The sequence below is a fragment of the Mobula hypostoma genome, chromosome 18, assembly GCF_963921235.1.
Source record: "Mobula hypostoma chromosome 18, sMobHyp1.1, whole genome shotgun sequence".
Classification (NCBI taxonomy): Eukaryota; Metazoa; Chordata; class Chondrichthyes; order Myliobatiformes; family Myliobatidae; genus Mobula; species Mobula hypostoma.
The window spans coordinates 20,564,852-20,586,261 of record NC_086114.1 but is presented as its reverse complement, the minus strand read 5'-3'; the positions used below and the strand labels follow the sequence as shown (position 1 = coordinate 20,586,261).

General features: G+C 39.2%; 1 protein-coding gene across 5 annotated transcripts in view; it reads left to right on the top strand.

Moving 5' to 3' along the window:
• Window positions 1-21,410, top strand: part of csgalnact2 (chondroitin sulfate N-acetylgalactosaminyltransferase 2) — a 73,493-nt gene that overhangs the window by 35,857 nt on the left and 16,226 nt on the right. For 3 of the 5 annotated variants that reach the window (XM_063070534.1, XM_063070531.1, XM_063070533.1), the window contains one exon: window positions 1,103-2,496. In XM_063070534.1, the coding sequence (XP_062926604.1) occupies window positions 1,830-2,496 (667 nt within the window). In that variant the 5' untranslated portion in view covers window positions 1,103-1,829. Of the gene's footprint in view, window positions 1-508; window positions 685-1,102; window positions 2,497-21,410 lie in introns of all 5 variants that reach the window. The other 2 variants (XM_063070530.1, XM_063070532.1) reach the window with 1 other exon arrangement.

Here is a 21,410-nt window from a genome sequence, read left to right as displayed (position 1 = left end):
GTATATGCTTTTGCTTTGGATTCTGGCATTTAAACTCATCTTGTTGTGTACAGACTGGAGTCTATCAGGATATCCTGTGCAATCGGACAGTTCATTATATATCTGCCTGCTTAGATTTGTCCATAATTTAACAGTATTGTACAAGTCTCTTACAAATCAGTATTCTACAAACTTTGTGTTTTATTGATGCTATTCCTATTGCTGTAGGTATATTATGAAAATGTTTCATTCCAATAATGATTGTTTTTGCTTGTAAACGATAATGTTTTCCAGAAGTTAGAACATGGATCCTTCAGTTCTTGGTTTTGATCCTATGCTCAAATTTCTCCATAGCTTTGTCCCTCCTTACATCTTTATCCGGATCTCATTAAGATATCTGTGATCATATCTATGATCCACCAATCCACCAACTATGATCTATTGTGCATCCCTGATTTCCATTACTACACCATTAGGGTCATGCATTCAGTAGTCTAGCCTCTTAAGCCCCTTCCTGTCTCCCCTCCAGGTGACTCCAAATCAGCAGTGGCATGGTAATGTAGTGGATAATGCAATGCTATTACAGCATCAGCAACCTTGGTTCAATCACCATTGCTGTCTGTGAGGAGTTGGTATGTTTTCTCCATGACCATGTGCATTTCCTCCACCTGCTCCAGTTTCTTCCGGCATTCCAAGGAAATGCAGGTTAGTGGGTTAATTGGTCACATGGTATAATTGGGTGGCACAAGCTCATTGGGCTGGAAGGTCCTGTTACCGTGCTGTATCACTAAAATTTAAAAACATGACCACCAATCCTAACCTTTCTAAATGGTTCTGAGTCAAAGTTTGTGTGATTACTCTATAATGAAGCGCTTTCTAATACTTAGCATATTAAGGGTATTAAGGTTGTATAAATGCTGATTATTCTTATCTTGCCTCTATTTTGTCAAAGTATGCTACTGATCCTTAAATCTCTAAAAGTCTGTAAATAGAATTGTTTGTTAGTTAAGTGTTACTGAGTCATTAAAGGTGGTCAAAGTGTGCATGTTATTTTCTATACTTCAGAGAACTTTCTCTACCTAATTTATGCTTAAACCTATTTTTTCTTCTCTGTCCTTTTTAGGAGACAGGCAATAATTCATGTTGAGCCTGAAACTAAATCCGGGGTAAAGACAGCCAGCAACACCCTACTGTGATATTGAGAATAATTAATGGAAGAATCAACGTGGTTTGACGAACACTGTGAAGTTCTTTATCTTTTCGTCATAATGGCATCTGGTGAACTGAAACTATTAAGTGTTTTCAGTAGGCTTTTGCTGCTTTACAAACCATAGTTTGCTCTGACTTAATTGTTGCATTAAACTACTCAGTAGCCTGTTCTTGATCAATAGTTATCCTTTAAGCTTTGCCTTGCCTGCATGAAGCCTGATGGGCGCCCAACTTCACTGGAAATTGCTGCCTTCAACTTCAAGCAGATAGGCTATAGGTTTAATGCCAATGAAACAGAACTGGCGTCAGCCCTTGAAAATTCATCAGCTTCCAAAAAGGACCTCACTGGGAATGGACTACAACTCCATTTCAGAGCAGAGATAAACCACGACTAAGATTAATTTGTACTGAAGCACTGTTAAATCATCTGAATTCTAGTTGGCTGAAAACTCTTTTATTCATCATACTGCCCAACCAGTGAGAACAGGCGTTAAATCTCCATTCGACTCATCTACTGTTGTTAACTTGGAGGAAACAGAATTGGACCCACTGCATTGTGTACCTTAAATTTCTCCATGGATATCTTGAAGCTAGATAGACTGGAATGATCTTTACAATAGTGTGCCATAATTCTTGAAGTAATGCCTCGCCGAAGCCTTCTGATCAAAGTTTGGACGAGGCGTCTGCTGCTTGGCCTCGCTCTATTCTTCAGTCTCATCTCCCTACTATACCTGTTGGAATGCACCCCTCGGCCAGATAACGATGCACTCCTCCTCGGTGTTCCAGGCAAACAGTATGGTAAAGAGTACTATCAGGCTCTCCTTCAGGAACAGGAGGAACATTACCTGACTCGTGCCGCAAGCCTTAAACGGCAGATCACCCAGCTGAAGAAGGAGCTGCAGGAAATGAGTGAGAAGCTGAAAAACGTACAAGAGAAAAAGGGTCCATCTCAAAACGTGGGAGGAGCACAGAGCAGCAAAGAGAACCTGCCCAACGATCTGCTGGAATTCCTGCACTCTCAGATTGACAAGGCTGAGGTTAGCATGGGTGCCCGGGTGCCCAGTGAGTATGCTGTGGTGCCTTTTGAAAGCTTTACTTTGAATAAAGTGTACCAGCTGGAGATGGGCCTGACCCGGCACCCTGAGGAGAAAGTGGTGAGGAAAGATCGCAGGGATGACTTTGCTGAGGCCATTGAAGCTGGCCTGGAGGTGCTAAATAACCCTGAGGAAGAGGAAGCTAATGATGATGATGATGAACAGGATAGTCGAACACAGAAGCATATCTACAGCGAGAATGATTTTGTAGAAGGTGTAGTATTTTTGATATTTTATACAGACTACACATCAGCACTTTATATTATATAAAGCTTAATCTGTATTGTAACTACCATTTTATAGTATCTTCAGAGAGAAATCCCCTTTCTTCTGTCCATTGCCCTACCCACTTTCGCTGATACCTAGAGTAACTTGTATCCCTCTTTCTGAATTTTAATGAGGAGTTTTGGATGCGAAATTTTTGCTTATTTCTGTTTCCAGAGATGCTACCTGAGCTGCTGAAGTTTTACTGCATTTTCTGTTTTTATTCTGGATTTTCAGCATCTGCAATTTTTGATTTCTCTTTGTTTTAACATGCAGTTAAGAAAGTCAAGGAGAAACTTGCATTTAAAAAGTTACATTCATGAACTGGATGGATGGTAGCCGTTCTCTGCCCTGAAACATACTTTATAACCAATTTCAGTACTTGTAAAATGTGTCACTATTGCAGTGAATGAAAAATGGCTACCGATTTAGACATGCTTGTGATCTCAGTAACTGCAGTGAAATAATAACCAGATAATCTATTTTCAGTGTTTTGATTCAGAGTTAAATAATGAAGAACACTGGAGTTTATTGAAAAGAATGCAGTAGGATCTCTAATATTCACTCGGGCAGGGATTTAGTTTAACATCACATCTCCACTGGTGTTGCAGCTCTCTATACTGGATAAACGTTTCTGCCTAGATTTTTGTGTTTGAGTTTCTGAAATGGGTTTTGAACCCACAATTTCCTGTGTAGTTCTCAACTTGCAACGAGGCTTGTGTGTTATCTAGGGAATTTGCAAGGTCTGTTGCCTTCAGCTAAAAGACTAGAAATTGTCTTAAATATTTTATATAAACAAAAAAAATGCATACTGCCTTCACTTGACATCACTTTGCCTCCTTCTTAAGGCAAGGTATTATCCATGTAAAATGCAACCATGCAAGTATGGGCTTTCTGAAGTAAAACTGAGTAGGCAGGTGTTGTCGTTTAGGCGAATAAACCAGAGTCCCTGTTCTTGTAGTTAGAACGAATGTCAAGAATCAAAGATTTTCAATGTGTTTTGTCTGATTAAACATTCCTTTCAAAATCACCACAAAGAGATTAATTTCCCAATAAATTTTTTTACTGTAGGATTTTGACATGTTCAACATACCACAGTTTTATTTTAAAAAGTTTAACGGATATAATAAACGGTAAAATGTGTGACTTCCGCATTTACTGCGTGCCCTGGATCTTGCTTCTCAACTCATCTCAAACATGTTTGTAATGTGCAACATCTAATTCTTTTAATTAGCCAGTTATGATGACTTACTTTGCCTATAAACTCCAGTGCATATTATCAGTTATGGGGGTGAGGAGGTATTTAAATAACCTTTAGTCAGATCAGGCATTGAGTATTGTATGTAGTTCTAGTTACCCTGTTATAGGAAAGATGTGTAGGTTGTGGAAAAGGTGCAGAAGAGGTTTAACAGGATGCTGTCTGGATTTGAGGGTATGAGTTAAAAGGTTAGACAAACTTGGGGTTGTTGTCCCTAGGGAGTCTGAGGATTTTTAAAATTATGAGAGGTATGGTTAGGTTAGAATTGTCTTTCCCCAGGGTAGAAATGTCAAACACCAAGAGGACAAGCTTTTAAGGTTAAGGGGTGGGGATGGATGGTTTAAAAATGTTGTGAGGGGTAGTATTTTACACAGTGGTAGGTGCTAGGAATACATTGCTAAGGGTAGCAGTGGAAGCAGGCTGTTTGATAGAATTTAACAAGCTAATTCAAGGATTCAAAGTACATTTATTACCAGGATACAACTCTGAGATTAGTGTTCCTAACAGACAACCACAAAACAAAGAAGAACCATGAAATTCGTTAAACATTAAACCCCGCCCCCCCCACGTGCAAAAAAAATCATGCAAACGGCTCTAGGAAAACAAGTGAAACACAGGATATAAAACACAAAATCAAAAGGCATAGTTTAGTTCAGCTCAATGTTTATTATCTGTAGCACACTCCAATTCAAAGTAGTCTAAACTAGCAACAAAAAAAGAGCATCCAGAAACCAGAACACATCATGAACGTGAATGAGAATCCACAAGCCACATCGATGAAACTTTGCTCCAGCACCATCCTTAAAAATAGACGCTCAAATATGAAGGGAATGGAGAGAAATGGATGAAACACAGGAGGAGTCCATTTTATATAAATTGTAACAACATCATGGGCTGAATAGTCTGTCCAATTCTGTACTGTAGTATCTTCTATAAAGCTACTGAACCCTTATACACTCCAAAAATATGGGTTAATTGCTGACTATTCTGACGTCTATCAGAACTTTCTCAAGATTTGTCAAATGCAAATCTCTGTTGCCTTTCATGCATTTGCTGCCTGTTTGCTGACTGTATTTCTGCTGCATTTCTCCATTGGTACCAACTTTAGCTCTCTGTCCTACAGCCCTTGTAAGGTTATGGCATCCAAGACCACCTGAAAACTGAGTAAGTATTTTAGCACTTTGTCATCTTGATCTTTTTCAGTCTATGCCAGTCTCTCGCATATATTATCAGTCCAGGCCTTGCATTGGTAATCTTACCTGCCATTATGTCGTGAGTCTATTTTAACCAATGATTCCAAATCTCCAGCTTTGTTTTCCTACATGTTTAAATATTGTTTAAGTACTTTAATTTGGATTCTTGTTGGTTCAGTGTTGGTTTATTCATTCATGTAGCTACACTAGCTAGGAGTGTCATGGTAGTGTAGCGGTTAACATAATACTATTACAACGGCAGCTGTAAGACTGGGGTTCGATTCCCACTGCTGTCCGTAAGGAACCTGTACGTTCTCCCCGTGACCCTGTGGGTTTCCTCCAGGTGCTCTGATTTTCTCTCGCATTCCAAAGATATATTGGTTATAATTAGTGAGTTTTGGGCATGTTACATTTGTGTTGGAAGCATGGCAATGCTTGTAGGCAGCCCAGCACAATGCTGATATGATTTGACACAAACGGCAAATTTCAATGTATGTGTGACAAATAAATTAAACCTTTATATTTAGATCATTATTTATTACCCATTTTTGTAGACTATACGGCTTGCCATTTTAGAAGGTAGAGTCAGCTATATTGTAAAGTTTGTGTGACAAGGGCAGATTTCCCTGAAAGGATATTAGTGAACATCACTGAAGTAGTTACATGGTCACTGCTACTGATAGTAATATGTTTTATTCCAGACTTAGTTTAATAGAATGTAAATTTGCTGGCCAGTGTAATAATGATCAAGCTCTATTTTCTAGATCAGTAATCTATGCCTTGGATACTAATCCAATAGTGTAACCTCCAGGTTTCTATATCCCTCTCCTTGCTTTCCATTCTCTTGATTATTCCTCGCTGATATCACTCAAAATCTCTCTACCTTTCCATACACCTTTAACTTTCACAAAGCTTCCAATTCTATTACAGTCTTCCTCACCCACCTGTCCCCAAACCAGCAATTACCTTAGGTTGCCACTTTCTTTTTGCATGACTATCCCATCCCACAGTCTCTGTTACAGTTTTGAATAAAATTAAAGATTAGCTTTACTTGTCATATGTACATTGAAACATCGAAACATCCAGTGAAATGTGTTGTTTTCATCAATGACCAACACAGTCCAAGGATGTGCTGGGGCAGTCTGCAAGTGTCGTCATACTTCCATCGTCAACATAGCATGCCCACAGTTTGCTAATATGGGAGGAAGTTGGAGAAACCCTTGGGGAGAACATACTAAACACCTTGGTTGAATCGAATCCCAATCTTGCAGCTGGTGCTGTAAAGCATTGCGCTAACCCTTGCGCTGAACTGCTCTCCATACCTTTCTTCATAAAGTTTACTCATGGCTATTTTTAGATAGTTTTTGAAAGTATTTGTCTAAGAAAACATTTTCCTCCTACAGTAGACATCTGGCCAAATGTTTGTTTCACTTGATCTAGCTAGGTTGGCTAACATGTGCCCTAAATGATTAACTTTAGTCTGATGTGTTTTTTCTGTTGCTTTAGGCTTCCTTTTCCTGAATCATGAAAACCCACGAGCAGTAATTTTTAATTTACTTTTGAGGAATGAGGAATGTTGACCTGAGAAATCTTTACCCTTCATCCTAAAGCAGTATCCTAATTGATCATTTTAAAATTGGATATCCTGCTGCTGTTTCTAATGTCAGAGGTGCAGGTTTTTATCTGAAGCTGTATTTGTGTCTCTTAATTGCTTGTTTTCTGACCGCTGTTGAAACTTGCAGAATTCAGTGAATAGATGAATGTGAAAGAACAAATCCATGTACCTGGTGCATATCCTAGAACATTATGGAGTGAGTGAAATATTTTACTTTTAAGTCTAGATGTATGGTCCTCCAGTTGTGCACAGTTGGATCCTACACAGGAATTATGTTAGTGATCACATCTGTCTTACTGATGTTGATTGAGGGAAATATTAGCCATAGAACTGGTGAATTTTTTTTCTCTGTGTGCTTTAGCTTTGAATGAGAAATGAATATCATCAGCATAAAGGAAAAATGCACCCCTGCCCTTTAAAACCCCACTGCTCTCTGATTGTTGTAACTAAAAAGATATTTCTAATCCACTGCATAGTAGTTAATGTACAACAATTTATTCAAATATGTAGTTAAAGATCCTATTTGCTTAGTATTGACTTAATTGCCATCATGTAAAGGAAAAAGAACCCATTAACAAGCGCCATTAGTACTGCTGATTTATGGCTACCTTTTATATCTGGAGGAGGCTGCTGGGATGGCAGTCAGAGTGGCTTGGTGCCTTTTGACATCATCTTGCCTTTTAGCTAACAGCACTCTTGCCTTGCAGTCAAAACTCGTAGCTTTGTGTTTTGATCATGTAATCCATCTCCTGTTCCTGCGCCATATCAAAGCAGAGTCCCATTGTCAAAGGCGCCATCCCTTGATTGATTTGTTAATCTGAGATCCTCTTCCGACCAATATTGATTTCTTTTCTGAGGGTATTTAGGGCAAAATGTTTTATTAGATAAAATGGTTAAAATCAAAAGACAAAATTACATAAATATTTCATAAAGCTGTTTCTGCTGAGGAATTGAATGGGATCTTTCTGAACTGTAAGCATGTGTATTTATTAAACATCTCAGGGTACCTCTGCAATTAAAGGGAGTTTGCTCTATTTAAATTTACCTCTCTCCATTTAATTTTTTACTTGCTTTAACATGGCAGTTCCCTTGTTCTTAACTCAGAGGAATGTGCAGGTTATATTATTTGCAATCTTTTGAAAGGGCACACACATTTTCGAAACATTATGGGATAAATATGTGCTCATGCATCCATTAGCTCAAGCTTTGGTATAATTATTGGTGATTTGTACTGAGGATGGCAATTTCCTTCCTTTAAAATACATTATAATCATGAGTTATTATTTTCAGTATAGTAATAATTTGACCTTTGCAGTTCCCATGAATAGCTTCCTGTCTCATGAACTTCATTTCAATTTCTACATTTCTTTGTCCAAACTCTCACCAGGTCTTCCTTGGCTTGCATAACCACAATGCCTGCTAATGTAGCTGGGCTTGGGGATATACAAGGAAGTGCGTTAAACACAGTAAACTGATATGAAGCTAACGGCTCAAGTTGTGGATAAGCCTGCTCCTCACAGATAAAATACCAGTGAAAATCCACATTTCAGTGAGATTCATCAAAGCTATTTAATGAAGGAACATGTGTCAATTTACAGCAACAAAGGAGGTAATTATTATACCCCAGAGAGCAAACAGCTATTTAGCCTAACCTAATCCCCAGGTTTTAGCCCATGGCTTAGTCAGTAACAACACATAAAACACTCATAAAAACACTTGTTAGATTCATTATGTGTTTCACCTTGATTTTCCTTTCAGTCAATAAAGTTTTGGATAATCCGTATTATACTGGGGGGAAAATAGCTGGCTGTGCTAAATAATTCTTTAAAATGACTTGTGCTCGAGCTTTTCCTCCAGTAAGGGAAACAGAAAATGTGAAAGTGACACTTCCAATAGTAACACTGAGGTGATTCATTTTCAATCTTCCCATCCTTGATTGATAACCATTGGCACATCCAAGAGGCACAAGTACATGCTGTCAGGTTCTCAGTTATAAAAAGACCATAACAGCATAAAATATAGGAGCAGAATTAGGCCATTTGGCCCATTGAGTCTGCTCCGCCATTTTATCATGGCTGATCCATTTTCCCTCTCAATCCTATTCTCCTGCCTTCTCCCCGTATCCCTTCATGCTCTGACTAATCAAGAATCTATTAACCTCTGCCTTAAATATACCTAAATATTTGGCTTCCACCACTGCCTGTAGCAACAAGTTCCACAGATTTACCACTCTCTGGCTAAAGAAATCCCTCCTCATCTCCAGTCTAAAAGAAATCCCCTCTATTCTGAGGCTGTGTCCTCTGGTCTTAGACTCCCCCACCATAGGAAACATCCTTTCCACATTCAAAATTCATTATAATTCAAGAATTCGTCACTGTTATGTTGGAAGTTAACTTGTCCCCTTCAAAAGTGTCTGTACTTCATTACAGACGATGCTGCTTTGAGGTATCCCAGAGATATAATGCCAGCTCTATTTTATAGCAGTCCTGATGAAGGTCTTGAGCCAAAATACTGACTGTCCACTTTGCTCCATAGATGCTTCTAAACTTGCGAGTTCTTCTAGCATGTTGCTCCAGATTTCCAGCATCCACAGTCTCAAGCTCTATTTGTACCTTTCCTGTAAGATTCCATAAAATCTTGACTTAAGATACCCGAGATAATAAGGTATCCTGAGTGTGCAAGAATGAGAAACTCATGCTCTATTCTGGTTAGTTTCTTTGGTTTAAATAGTGAAGTGGCCCAAGATGATGTAAGGTGCTACAATTATGCTAAAACAATTAAAGTATGGAATAGAAAATAAAAATGCTACTTTACTCACCACATTAGGCAACATCTTGAGAGAGAGAGAGAAACAAAGTTAACATTTCTAGTCAGTGACTGTTTTCACCAGATCTGAAAAAAGGAGAGGGTAACATGAAGGAAAATGGAGGCAAAAACAGAAGAGAAAGATAAAAATTAGCTTTATTTGTCACATGTACATCAAAACATACCATGAAATTTGTTGTTTGCATCAACACCAACAGTCAGAAGATATGCTGGGGGCAGCCTGCAAGTGTCACTATGCTTCTAGCGCCAATGTATCATGCTCACTCTTGCTAACTGTAACCCATATGTCTTTAGAATGTGGGAAGAAACCAGAGCTCCCTGAACAAACCCAAGCGTTCATGGGGAGAATGTACAAACCTCTTTCAGGCATTTGTAGGAATTGAACACCAAACTTCCGATTGCTGGCGCTGTAAAAAGTTAAGCTAACTGCCATGCCCTCGTGTATCATATTAAACTTTGTAAAACAATGAATGTCTGTCAGGTCCAAAGAGCACTTAACTTTTTCTGAACTCATAGCATGTGCAGTATACATGTTTGTTAGTGAGTGATGTCTTTCAGTGAGTTAACACTGTTAATGCCTGTAGAATGTTTGTTAATCTTAGCTGGATTCTTTCTTAGTCATGGGCATTATTAAAAAGTGAATGTCTGTCAAGTGGTTTGATAGTTGGCTTGATGGATTCTTTTTGGATTTGGGCTTCTCGCTTATATGTAAACATTAATGCCCTTTTGTAAATCCAAGGGAATGTTGTGCGTCCAGGTATGAATGAGGATTGATTTAAGATGATTGTGTTAATGGACACATGGTATGTTTGGGGGAAAAAAACAGGCTGTGTTGAGAAAAAAGATTGAGGAGCTTGTCTGTCTCTTTGCGTCTCTGCACTTGTGAAATTTGTATTTATGGGTGGGCCTTTCCCAGCTTTGTTGGACTTCAGCTGGGACTGGAGATTGTGATCGGTGCCTCATGAGCGAGTCGGAATGTGGATCTCCCCCAACATCAGCAACAATCAAGTGGTGACTAAGAATCATGAGCTCAGAAATCTTTGTGGAAATCTTTATGACTTGCTACGTAGCATTCTGTGTGGTTTATTTATGCTTTCTATTTTATGACAATAAATTAGGCTTGTATGGTTATTACCACAACTCCTGGACACTCAAATAATTTGGTTCTGATTAATTCAGCCCATTCCCGTGCCATGATAAGGTGAAAGGCAGGGAAGTAGGATATGAAAGTCCTAAGCTAATGAGTATTGTTCTTACAACGCATTATCCAGTGTGTTTATATTGGACATACAACAAATTGAAGAGCAGCTGCTTCATATCTCCTGTGACCTGGGTACAATCCTGACCTCCAGTGCTGTTCATGTAGAATTTGCACATTCTTTCTGTGACCGTGGGGATTTCTTACAGGTGCTCTGGTTTTCTCCCACATTTCAGACATGTGCGTTAGCTGTAATTTGCCTCCGGTATACAAGTTATGGTAGTTATGTTAGAATCTGGAGAGCATAAAATGGACCAGGGAATGGTTCGTGTAATTGGGTATTTGATGGTTAGCATGGACTCACTGAGGAAAAGGACCTGTTTCAAAGCTTTGTAACTCTGTGATAATCCTGTCATGTTCCATACCTGCCCATATAATGTGTGAAGAATGTAATACAATGAATTATATACTAATCCTACTGTACTTGCCAAATCACAAACTCTACATAGAGGAATTCTTAATTTTTAAATCTAGGTACTGCAAAAAGAGGATCAAAAACCCATGAATTAACTGGGCAATTGTAAATATTATCCGCTAATCTTCCAAAATGTACTAATAAAGAATTTAACAGGGATTACTAGACATGTGAAATATCTCCTTTTTTAATCCAAGTAAATCAATAGTGATTATCTTAAGTCTCAGCCATTTAATTTTTTTACAATTCAATTGGATTTGGGTGCAAAAATGTATTTTCCTGAAAATCATTAAAGCAAAGGGTGCACAGAAATTATACTGTATAGGAGTCTGTTTTCCAACCCAGCAAGCTGACATACTAGCTGTATACTGTACCTCGGTTAGCACTAGCAAAGAAGCTAGGTCAGTTTACTATGTGATTCCAGTTGCTCTCAATTCTGCCTATACTGTCTGATTGTGATAACACTGGAAAACAAAGATTTTGCTTCCTGAATACCTTTAGGTGTCTTTATGAATTTTGGGCTACTGATCATGAAAATCACCATGAAATTTCCCTATCACGCACCACTTTTTTAATAAACTTATGTTTATTATTTCAATTTATAATTCAAGTCAATTAAAATGTTGCCTACAATGAAAGCTGGAAAGTTTCCTATCTTGTTCAGGCATACTTAGGCGGTGCGGCTGCTGCATGGCAGGACAGGTTTCAGTAATAATTACTGGGTTCAGGACTGTAAGGATGGAATTTGCTATCACCAGGCACAACAAGTTCTGTGAAGGATTTTGATACTTGAGACAGATGCTTCCCAGAATAACTGATGCCAAGATTAAGGAAAGCATTTCTGTTGGCCCACAAATCAAACAGGTCATCAATGACAGGCAATTTGAAGAATTTCTAGTGGGACTGGAGAAAATCACATGGAAGGCATTCAAGGAAGTTTTTGAAATTTTTCTCGGCATATACAGAGCACCAAACTACATGCAGCTGGTTGAAAGCCTACTTCAAGCATATAAAACCATGAAATGCAACATATCACTAAAGATTCATTTTCTGTATTCCCATTTAGACTTCTTCCCTGCAAATCTTGGTGCTGTTAGTGACGAGCATGGTGAAAAGGTTTCACCAGGACATTGCGGTCATGGAGAAAAGATACCAGGGCAACAGGAATCCATCAATGCTGGCGAATTATTGTTGGACACTTAAGCGAGAAGCCTCAGACACTGAGTACAAATAAAAATCATTAACAAAATATTTTTAGCTTAGTTGAACTATTGCAAAGCATCAGCACCATTATGCAATTAAACACATTATATTCAATACAAGTTAATTTGTTGTTTCTCCAAATTCCTATGGGATACAAGTAGTCTGAAATTATATTTGTGTTCATCTTCAAGCAGTCTATCATAAAAAAAAATCTGAGGAAGCAACACTTTTGAAGAAAATTGTTGTCCAGTGCAATCTGAGCTTGTGAAAAATGAGAAAAGTTATATATGTGGAGGTTTTGCAGTATGAAATTGCTCTTCATATTTGGGGATACAAATAAGGCAGGGATATATGAACTGGTTCTACTCTTCAGTCACTATGGTTGTCAGTTTTCAATATTGGCAGCTTTTCATGATGCTTGGTTGGAAATATTTGACAGTGAAACAATTCTTAATTACAATTTTGTTATACAGTGTATTTTACTGTATAACACAAAATTGTACTGTACTTTCAAAAGAAATGCCCAGAATTTTGGCTTGCAGTAAAGGAAGTGTAACTGCTGATGTGTTTTTCAAGTAGCAAACAAATTTCAGAATGAAATAAAAAATTTCCGCATCTACTAAACCATGTGGAAAACTGGCTAGGTGTATCCTGGTCTCAAAATGTAGCCCAAATACAATCCAGCTAGTCACTGCTCAATTAGCCTACATTCAACCAGCAGCAAATAATAGGTGGTGAGTTTCATATTGCTATTAAGTAGTACTTGCTTGACAATTACCAGCTGATTGATGTCCAGCTTGGATTTCTGCAGAACAATTTGGTTCCAGAACTTACTGCTGCCTTGGTTCAAATGTGGACCAAGGAATTGAATTCTTAAGGTGAGCTGAGATCGACTGCCATTGATACCAAGAAAGCATTTGGCTGAATATGGTGTCAAGGATTCCCAGGAAATAGTGTTTCATACTAGAGGGCATGCTCTTTGGGTGTGAGGAGATCATTTTTGCACAAAGAATGGTGGGTTCCTGGAATGCATCTGCATGGGTGAGAAAGGAGGCAAATATGACAGAGGAGTTTAAAAGGCTCTTAGATAAGCACATGAATGTGCAGATAATGGAAAGATAGGGACATTATATAGGCAAAAGGGATTAGTTAGGTGCTTATTTACTAGTGTAAATAGTATTTCACAACATTGTGGGCTGAATTTTCTATAAAAATGAAGTAAATAGGTTTCAGTGTTTATCCACTGTTGGAGAACGATGTGCTAGAGTCGTATCTTGCACAAAAGTGGTTGTGCTTGTTCCAGCAATAAGACATCATAGCAGGAGTTGTCAGGACAATATTCTTGACTTAACTCATTTTGACTGTTTCATTAATTACCTTCCTTCCATCACAAAGAGAAATAGGATGTTTACTGGTGACTGTACAATGATCAATTCCATGCACAACTCGCAAGCAAGTGCATCAGTGCACACCTGCATGCAATGAGATTTAGATCATGTTCACTGATGGGCTGGTGAGTGACATATATTTGGCACATGTTGAGTAATAAATATCTCTGATTATAAAGAAACCCAGAAAAGAACTCGAAGGGAATGAGGGTAGCCAGGAGGGGGTCATGAAAAATCCTTGGCAAGAAGAATTAAGGAGAATCCCAAGGCATTCTGTACATACATCAAGAGCAAGTGGATAACTTGCAAGAGGGTAGGACCACTCAAGGATAAAGGGGAGATTCGCTTGGATGCGGAGGATGTGGGTGAGGTTCTTTGTAAGTACTTTACATCAGTATTTAGCAAGAAGAAGGACATGGAAGATAGGGAGATCAATGCTGAGCGTACTGATATGCTAGGGTATTTTGAGGAAAGGAGAAGGTAGTGTTGGGTCCCTAAAGAGCATTAAGGTGGATAAGTCCCTAAGACCTGATGGGATATGCCCCAGGTTATTGAGTGAGCCAAGAGAAAAATCTTGCAATAATTTTCAATATCAAAGACCAATATCTTCTCCAGCCACAGGCGAGTTCCCAGGGTACTAGTGAGTAGCTAATGTTGTTCCATTGTTCGAGAAGGGAACCAGGGATAGTCCTGGAAACTATAGACTGGTGAGTCTCATGTCAATGGTAGGGAAGTGACTAGAGAGATTTCTTGGGGATGAGATATATGAGCATTTAGAAAACTATGGCCTAATTAGGGAGAGCCAGCATGGCATTATGCGGGACAAGTCATGTCTTACTAACTTGATTTGAGTTTTTTCATGAGGTGGTGAGTGCCTGCAATGCACTGCCTGGGGTGGTGGTAGATGCAGACATATTAGAGGCTTTTGGATGTGAGGAAAATGGAAGGATATGGACATTGTGTAGACAGAAGAGATTAGTTAGCTTACCAGTGTACTTGGTTCGGCACAATGTTGTGGAATGAAGGGCCTGTTTCTGTGATGTACTATTCTATGTACTCTTTACATTGACGAGACCCCACCATCAACATCCTAGGATCACCACTGACTAAAACCTCACATTGGTAAATAAATTGGTTTATTATTGTCGTATGTACTGAGGTGAAAAACTTGCCTTGCAAGCCATTCATACAGATGGTTCATTACAACAATGCATTAAGCTAGTACAAGGTAAAGTAATAACAGTAATGCAGAAGGAAATGTTGCAGTGACAAAAGAAGTGTCTTACAGGTAGACAATAAGGAGCAAGGACATAATGAGGTAGATTGTGAGGTCAAGAGTTAACATACTAGAGAACAGTTCAGTCTTACAACAGTGTGAAAAAAGCTGTCCTTGAGGTTCTATGTGCTTGCAGGCTATTGTATCTTTTGCCCAATGGGAGGGGGAGAAGAGAGAATGTCTGATTATCAGGATCCTTGATTATGCTGGCTGGCTGCATTACCAAGGCAGTGAGAAATATGCGTCCAGTGTGTTAATATTGTTCAGTGGTCTGAATGACTGATTTTTGTTACTTTTTAAAATGTTTGTTAGCCTTTCTGATACTTCCTCACAAGACAACAGCTAATTCCAAGAAATAGCTCTGATTAGCATTCAATTAATTAACACGTTTAAATAAGATCACTCAGTGTGGTCTGACCTTGCCCACTATATCTGAAGCATTGCACTTCTACTTTTAAAAACGTAAACACGAATTCTGCAGATGCTGGAAATTCAAGCAACACACATCAAAGTTGCTGGGGAACGCAGCAGGCCAGGCAACATCTCTAGGAAGAGGTACAGTCGATGTTTCGGGCTGAGACCCTTCGTAGTCCTGACGAAGGGTCTCGGCCCGAAACGTCGACTGTACCTCTAACTAGAGATGCTGCCTGGCCTGCTGCGTTCACCAGCAACCTAGATGTGTGTTGCTTGCACTTCTACTTTTGTCCTTTTTACCACCACAATGAACAACAGCATTCTGTTTACTTGCTCTTTTTCCATAAAATTTATTTGTAGATCATGCAGCAGGACATCCCGATTTCTCTGTATCTCAGAGCTGTGACATCTCTCACTGTTTAGATAATCTGTTTTTTTAGTTTTCCTCTCAGATGGGTAATTTCACATTTACCATATTATACTCCATTCGTCAGTTTAACATATCTGTCTCCCTTTGCACCTCCTTTCAGTTTTTTTACAACTTAATTTCCTGTGTATCTTTAGTGCCATCAGCAACTTTAGCAAGCATGCCTTCAGAGCAGTCATCTAGGTCACATAGTATATAAATTGTAAAGGGAGAGGCTCCAGAACCAATCTTTGTGGCATGCCATTTGTTACATTTTGCTAGCCAGAAAGAAGTCCCATGTATGCTGTCTCTCTGCTCTGTTATCCAGCCAATCTATCGGTGCTACATGTTCCCTCCGATAACATAACCTTCCATTTTCTACAGCAATCTTTGATGTACCACCTGATCAAATACACCAGGAATTCTCAATAAATGTGCTAGTCCTGATGAAAGGTCCTGGCCTGAAACATTAACTGCCTGATTTGTTGAGTTCCTCCAGCATTTCGTGGATGTTGCTCTGGATTTCCAGTATCTGCAGAATCTCTTGTATTTATAAATAATTAGTTCCTCTTTGATCAATAACACATGTTACTTCATCAAAGAATTTTAGTTAATTAGACACAATCAACACTTCATAAAACCACATTGCTTTTAACCAGTTACTTTGAATTGTTCTGTGTTCTGTATTGTTTTGTATAATAGTGTCTAACATCAAAAATCAAGGATCAACTTTATTTGCCATATGCATTTATGTGTATTAGAAATCTGCTGTGGTGCATTGGTCAGAGCACAACATGTAACAAAAAAGCAATAATTATAAAGAATAGAGGATTATATATAAAAAATAAGGTTAGAATTTTAAAGTGCGGATATGGAATGCAATGTGCATAAATACATAAACACCAGCATGTATTTACAATGTAAACAGCAGTATAACAAGTGTAGTGAAGTGACAGAGGTAATAGAGTGGGGGGCTGAGGTGTGAACTAAATGGTTGATCAGATTAACTGCCTGGGGGGGGCGGGGCATTAAGTTTTGTTTTTAACAGTCCTATAACACTTTCCAGAAGTGAGCTCTCACATTTTCACTATGACAATTTTTTAACAACATGTTTCTTGGTACTGGTTGGAACTATCTGGTCTGCCATGCTGTGGTTCAGAAGCTCCCATGGTCAGACATGTTTTGATTTTACTTTCAGTAAGATGGGGACGCACCCAGATGCAGCAGCTTCTACAGGGCCAAACAGAGGCATTATTGTCTTTTTAAAAAATATTACGATTGCAAAACCTTGGAGGACGTTAAGAACTGAAAGTACTCTGGGTCTACTCCATTAGCGAGTTGCTCATTGGTGGAGAAACTGAAGGAGCTGGACTTGGAGCGGATCGTACTACTGTCTGTGTCGGGAGAGGTGTCAGAGTGGGTGTAGGAAAGAGGCAAGCAGTCCAACAGCAAGTGATTTTCATGTGATCACAAGACCCTGTTGGACATTGCTGTGAAATGCTGTAAGTCTGATTTTCTGGTTTATTAGTGAATGGTGGGGGAGCTGTGTGGCCTCCTTTGTAGCTAGGACTAAGCCTCAAGCTGCAGGTTTGAAGCTTTGGAGTTAGGTGTGCTCCACTGGAGTGCTGGAGGCAGTGTGGCATTGTTTACAGTGTGTTGGTGCTGCCCTCCAGTTTTTGCTTGCCAGAAGACAACGTACTGTTCGACTACAGACTGCAACAACATTCATGGACTTGGACTTGGACTTTTTTTTGTGTGTGACTGTATTTTACTTCTGTTTTATATACTGTATGCTATACATGCCTTGTGCTGTATATTGTCTCAGCATTGTGTTTGCACTTGGCCTCAGAGAAACGCTGTTTTGTTTGACTGTATTAATGAGTATTCATGTATGGTTGAATGGCCTTGAACTTGAACTTTAATCTGTTGCCATTTGCTTACAGAGTAGCCACCAGGGCAGCTGTGTTAGCATTTTGTATGAGCAAAATTCTTTTGTAATTAGTAAAATATGGTATAGGGTAAAAAACACCCTTATGGATTTTATGTGAAAAACAAAATACATAGAAAATTCAACTGAAGAAGTGTACAAAGGAGGATTGCAGGTTGCCATTTTCCAGCGGGAGGCCAGTGTGAAGGATGTGCAGAATGAACTGGCAAGCCTAACGGTTAGGCGTATGATTATATTAGAGTTAGAGTCATAGAGCACTATAACACAGAACCAGGCCCTTCAGCCCATTCAAATTATCATCAAAATCATTAATATAGGTGCTAAACAACAATGGACCTAACGCTGATCTCTGCACACCACTAGTCACAAGCCCCCAGTCAGAGAGACAACTATCTACTATGACTCTTGTTTCTCCTGCTAAGCCAACATTGAATTCAATTGACTATTTCATCATGAATGCCAAGCAATTTAATCTTCTGGACCAGCCTCAAAGGAATGTAGACAATGTCCACTATTTTCCCTTCATCAAACTTCTTGGTAACCTTTTTTCAAAAAAAAACTGGAGGTCTGGGTTGGATATGATCTGCCATGCACACATCCATGTTGACTATCCTTGATTTGACCCTGTTTATCCAAACACCTAGATATCCTTTACCTTCCAGTATTTTACTCTTGACTGATGTCAGGCTCATCAATCTATAATTTCCCTATTTATTCTTGGACTCTTTCCTAAGCAATGGGATAACATGGGCTATCCTTGATCCTCCAGCACCTCGCCCTGCGCTAAGGACACTTCAAATATCTCTACCAGGGCCTGTAATTTCTGCACGAGCTTCATGGCAGTTTTTGTTGTCCAGCACCAGTCAGTTCTCAAGCGTGCTGGATCAGAAGACTGTAATCTGTGGTGTAATACATTTTCCAGTGAAACTGTTGAGTCTAAAGGAGCAGAAAACCAACCCGCAGTGTGTTACAGCTCGTGAATTTCTGAAACATTTCAAGGGCTCCAGCCACAAATATTGTCACTCTGAACCCCTGTCACGCACCACTGAATGAGCCAGATGCTGAAACACTGGGATTTCTGAACAATTGAATACCAGATTATTGGGGTCTTACTGGGTACAACATATTTTGGGATGTGTATATATATATAATTTAGTGGTGTGATCATGGTGTAGTTTATCCATTTGTTTACAATTTCCAAATGCAATGCATCTTTTATTGTCAATGACATTGGTCAGTGTACAGTTTGTAGACAAGGCTACACAATGTAAGTCTGTCGGTGGCCACATACCACCTATTTGTGGGCTTTCAATAATTATTTTTAAAAGCTTCTTGTGGAGTGCTTGCCTTTAAACAAAGTGAAGTGTGCACTTCAACTATAGATATGTTGCTATAGTTGGTGGTCTGGTAAAGATTGATTGAGTGTTGGTTACAGTCTCTGCCAATTCTACGATCTTTGCTCCCTGGTTGGCTCATGTCCATCTTTTGCAATAAACACTGCACGTGTACAGTTAGAAAACACTGCTCTAATCTCACTGAAAATTGACTCTTTCTTTCCCCTGTTCGCTTAGCGTAAAATTGTGATATTAACAGTTGTTTAAACTTCCACACAGCTGGGTAGATAGATAGTTGCAAGGCCATTTGGTAAAAAATGTGATCCTGCAGCTATGATTGTGTTGCATTAATAATGTACAGTGTTACTCTTGTAATAAGTTGCAATTTGAAAACATTGTGGTGCTGATACATCATAAAAACTGTTACATTAATATAATTTTGGTAATCTATGCTATAAGTTCTAAAGGGAGGTTAGATAATGTAGGGAAAGGAAGTATGGGATGAAAGCGAATATGTCTGAGTGAATTGGGATATAATACAAGGTTACTAGTATCTAAAGAAGTGGATAGAAGAGGAATAGAGGGATCTGGGCTGAAAGCAGGCAAATCTGAACTGATTCCACAACATGTGGACTCACTTCAACAACTCTACAACTCATGTTCTCAGTATTATTTATCACTCTATCTATCTGGTTATCTATTTATTTTTTGGTATTTCCGTAGTTTGGCTTCTCTACACATTGTCAGTGTATGTAGTTTTTCATTGATTCTATTGTATTTATTTGTTTTACTGTGAATACCTGCAAGAAAATGCATCTCAGTAGTATATGGTGACGTATGTGTACTTTGATAATAAATTGACTTTGAATTTTGAACATTGAACTTTGATTAGTTCAGGGTAGACATTTTGGCCAGCGTAGATGAGTTGGCTGGGATGGTCTGTCTCCATGCTGTATAGCTCTGTGCTTCTGTATAAAAATGTGCATCCGTTAAAACTGTTCTCAGTGCTTCTGCTTCCAGGGTGGCTAAGATTTTGCACAGCTTTCGGACTGTAACGTATCTATGCTGTGACCAAGGATTGACAATTTGAATCCAAGGACCTACTTGATAACCTTAAGGATTGTTGGAGCCTGTGTGTCTGTAGTATCGGGTCCTGTTTGAGTATATGAAGCGGTTGGGGAAGGGGTGTGGTGCAAATCTGTACGTCCGTTACTTGTGCAGCCTTGCAGCTCCAGGGACTGTGGTACAGTTCCTAACGCTGGCTGCTGTCAATGTGGAATTTGAGTGTTTGCCCTGTGACTGCATGGGCTTTTCCCCCGAGTGTTCTGGTTTACAACATTGAAAGACATGCAGTCAGGCTAATTCTCTGCTTTGAATTGTCCCTACTGTAAATATGTGGCAAAGGAATTTTTTTTAAAAAGGGTAAATTGATGGGTATGTGTGAGAGAGAATAAGTTGCAAGGCTACAGGAGAATGGGATCAATGGGATCTGACAAGGGCTCAGTGGGCTAAAAAACTTCCTTTTGTATCATAATGAGAATGCATCGCAATCATAAAGCACAGCTGACACTGCATTAACTAACTAGTGGGCATCTCTTGTTGGAACAAAGTACTTGAAGACAGTAAGATGTCGCAAGAAAAGACCCACTTCAGAGTGGATCCAGTTGCACAGATGTCCAGCTCCCACGTAAGATAACTTGCAGCAGGTGTTCTTGCAAGTAAGTTATTAGATGCAAACTTCTTATTTCATTTTATGTATCCTTCCAAGTGTTTGGATGTGATCATTGACTATCTCAGCCACCTCTGCCTGGATCCATTGAGGGAGTGGAAAATAGCCGGGCTTCCAGCTGCGAAACAGCTCCTGAATGAACTACCAGTCACTCACTCACTGAGTGGAAGTGTGCAGACCAGGGATCTACTTCCTGGGGGATGGGTGGTTAGCGGCAGTGGGCGGAGGATGCAGACAGAGTACAATAAACCACTAAATTGACAAGTAACTCAACTTAGTGTCCTTCTGCTTCCTTATGCTATGCTTTTAGAAGTGCACAATGTAAACCATATTATAAGGGCATATTTTACTTGATAAAAAGTAGATTTTTAAAATATTTTTAACAGTAACTACAAAGTTTATGATGAAGGAAAGTTTGCATGGACTGTCTGTCCAGACCTCCCTTGCATATTGTTTTGTTCTGACAGCCAATTTGTTATAACATTTGTTTTGAGAAGAGGGGTGGTGATGTTGGAGGTGGGGACTTCTATTAGCAACATAATTCATTGGAATGCTGGTGGGTGTGTGGGGGTTGGGGGGGGGGGGGTTGGAAGCTCCAGTT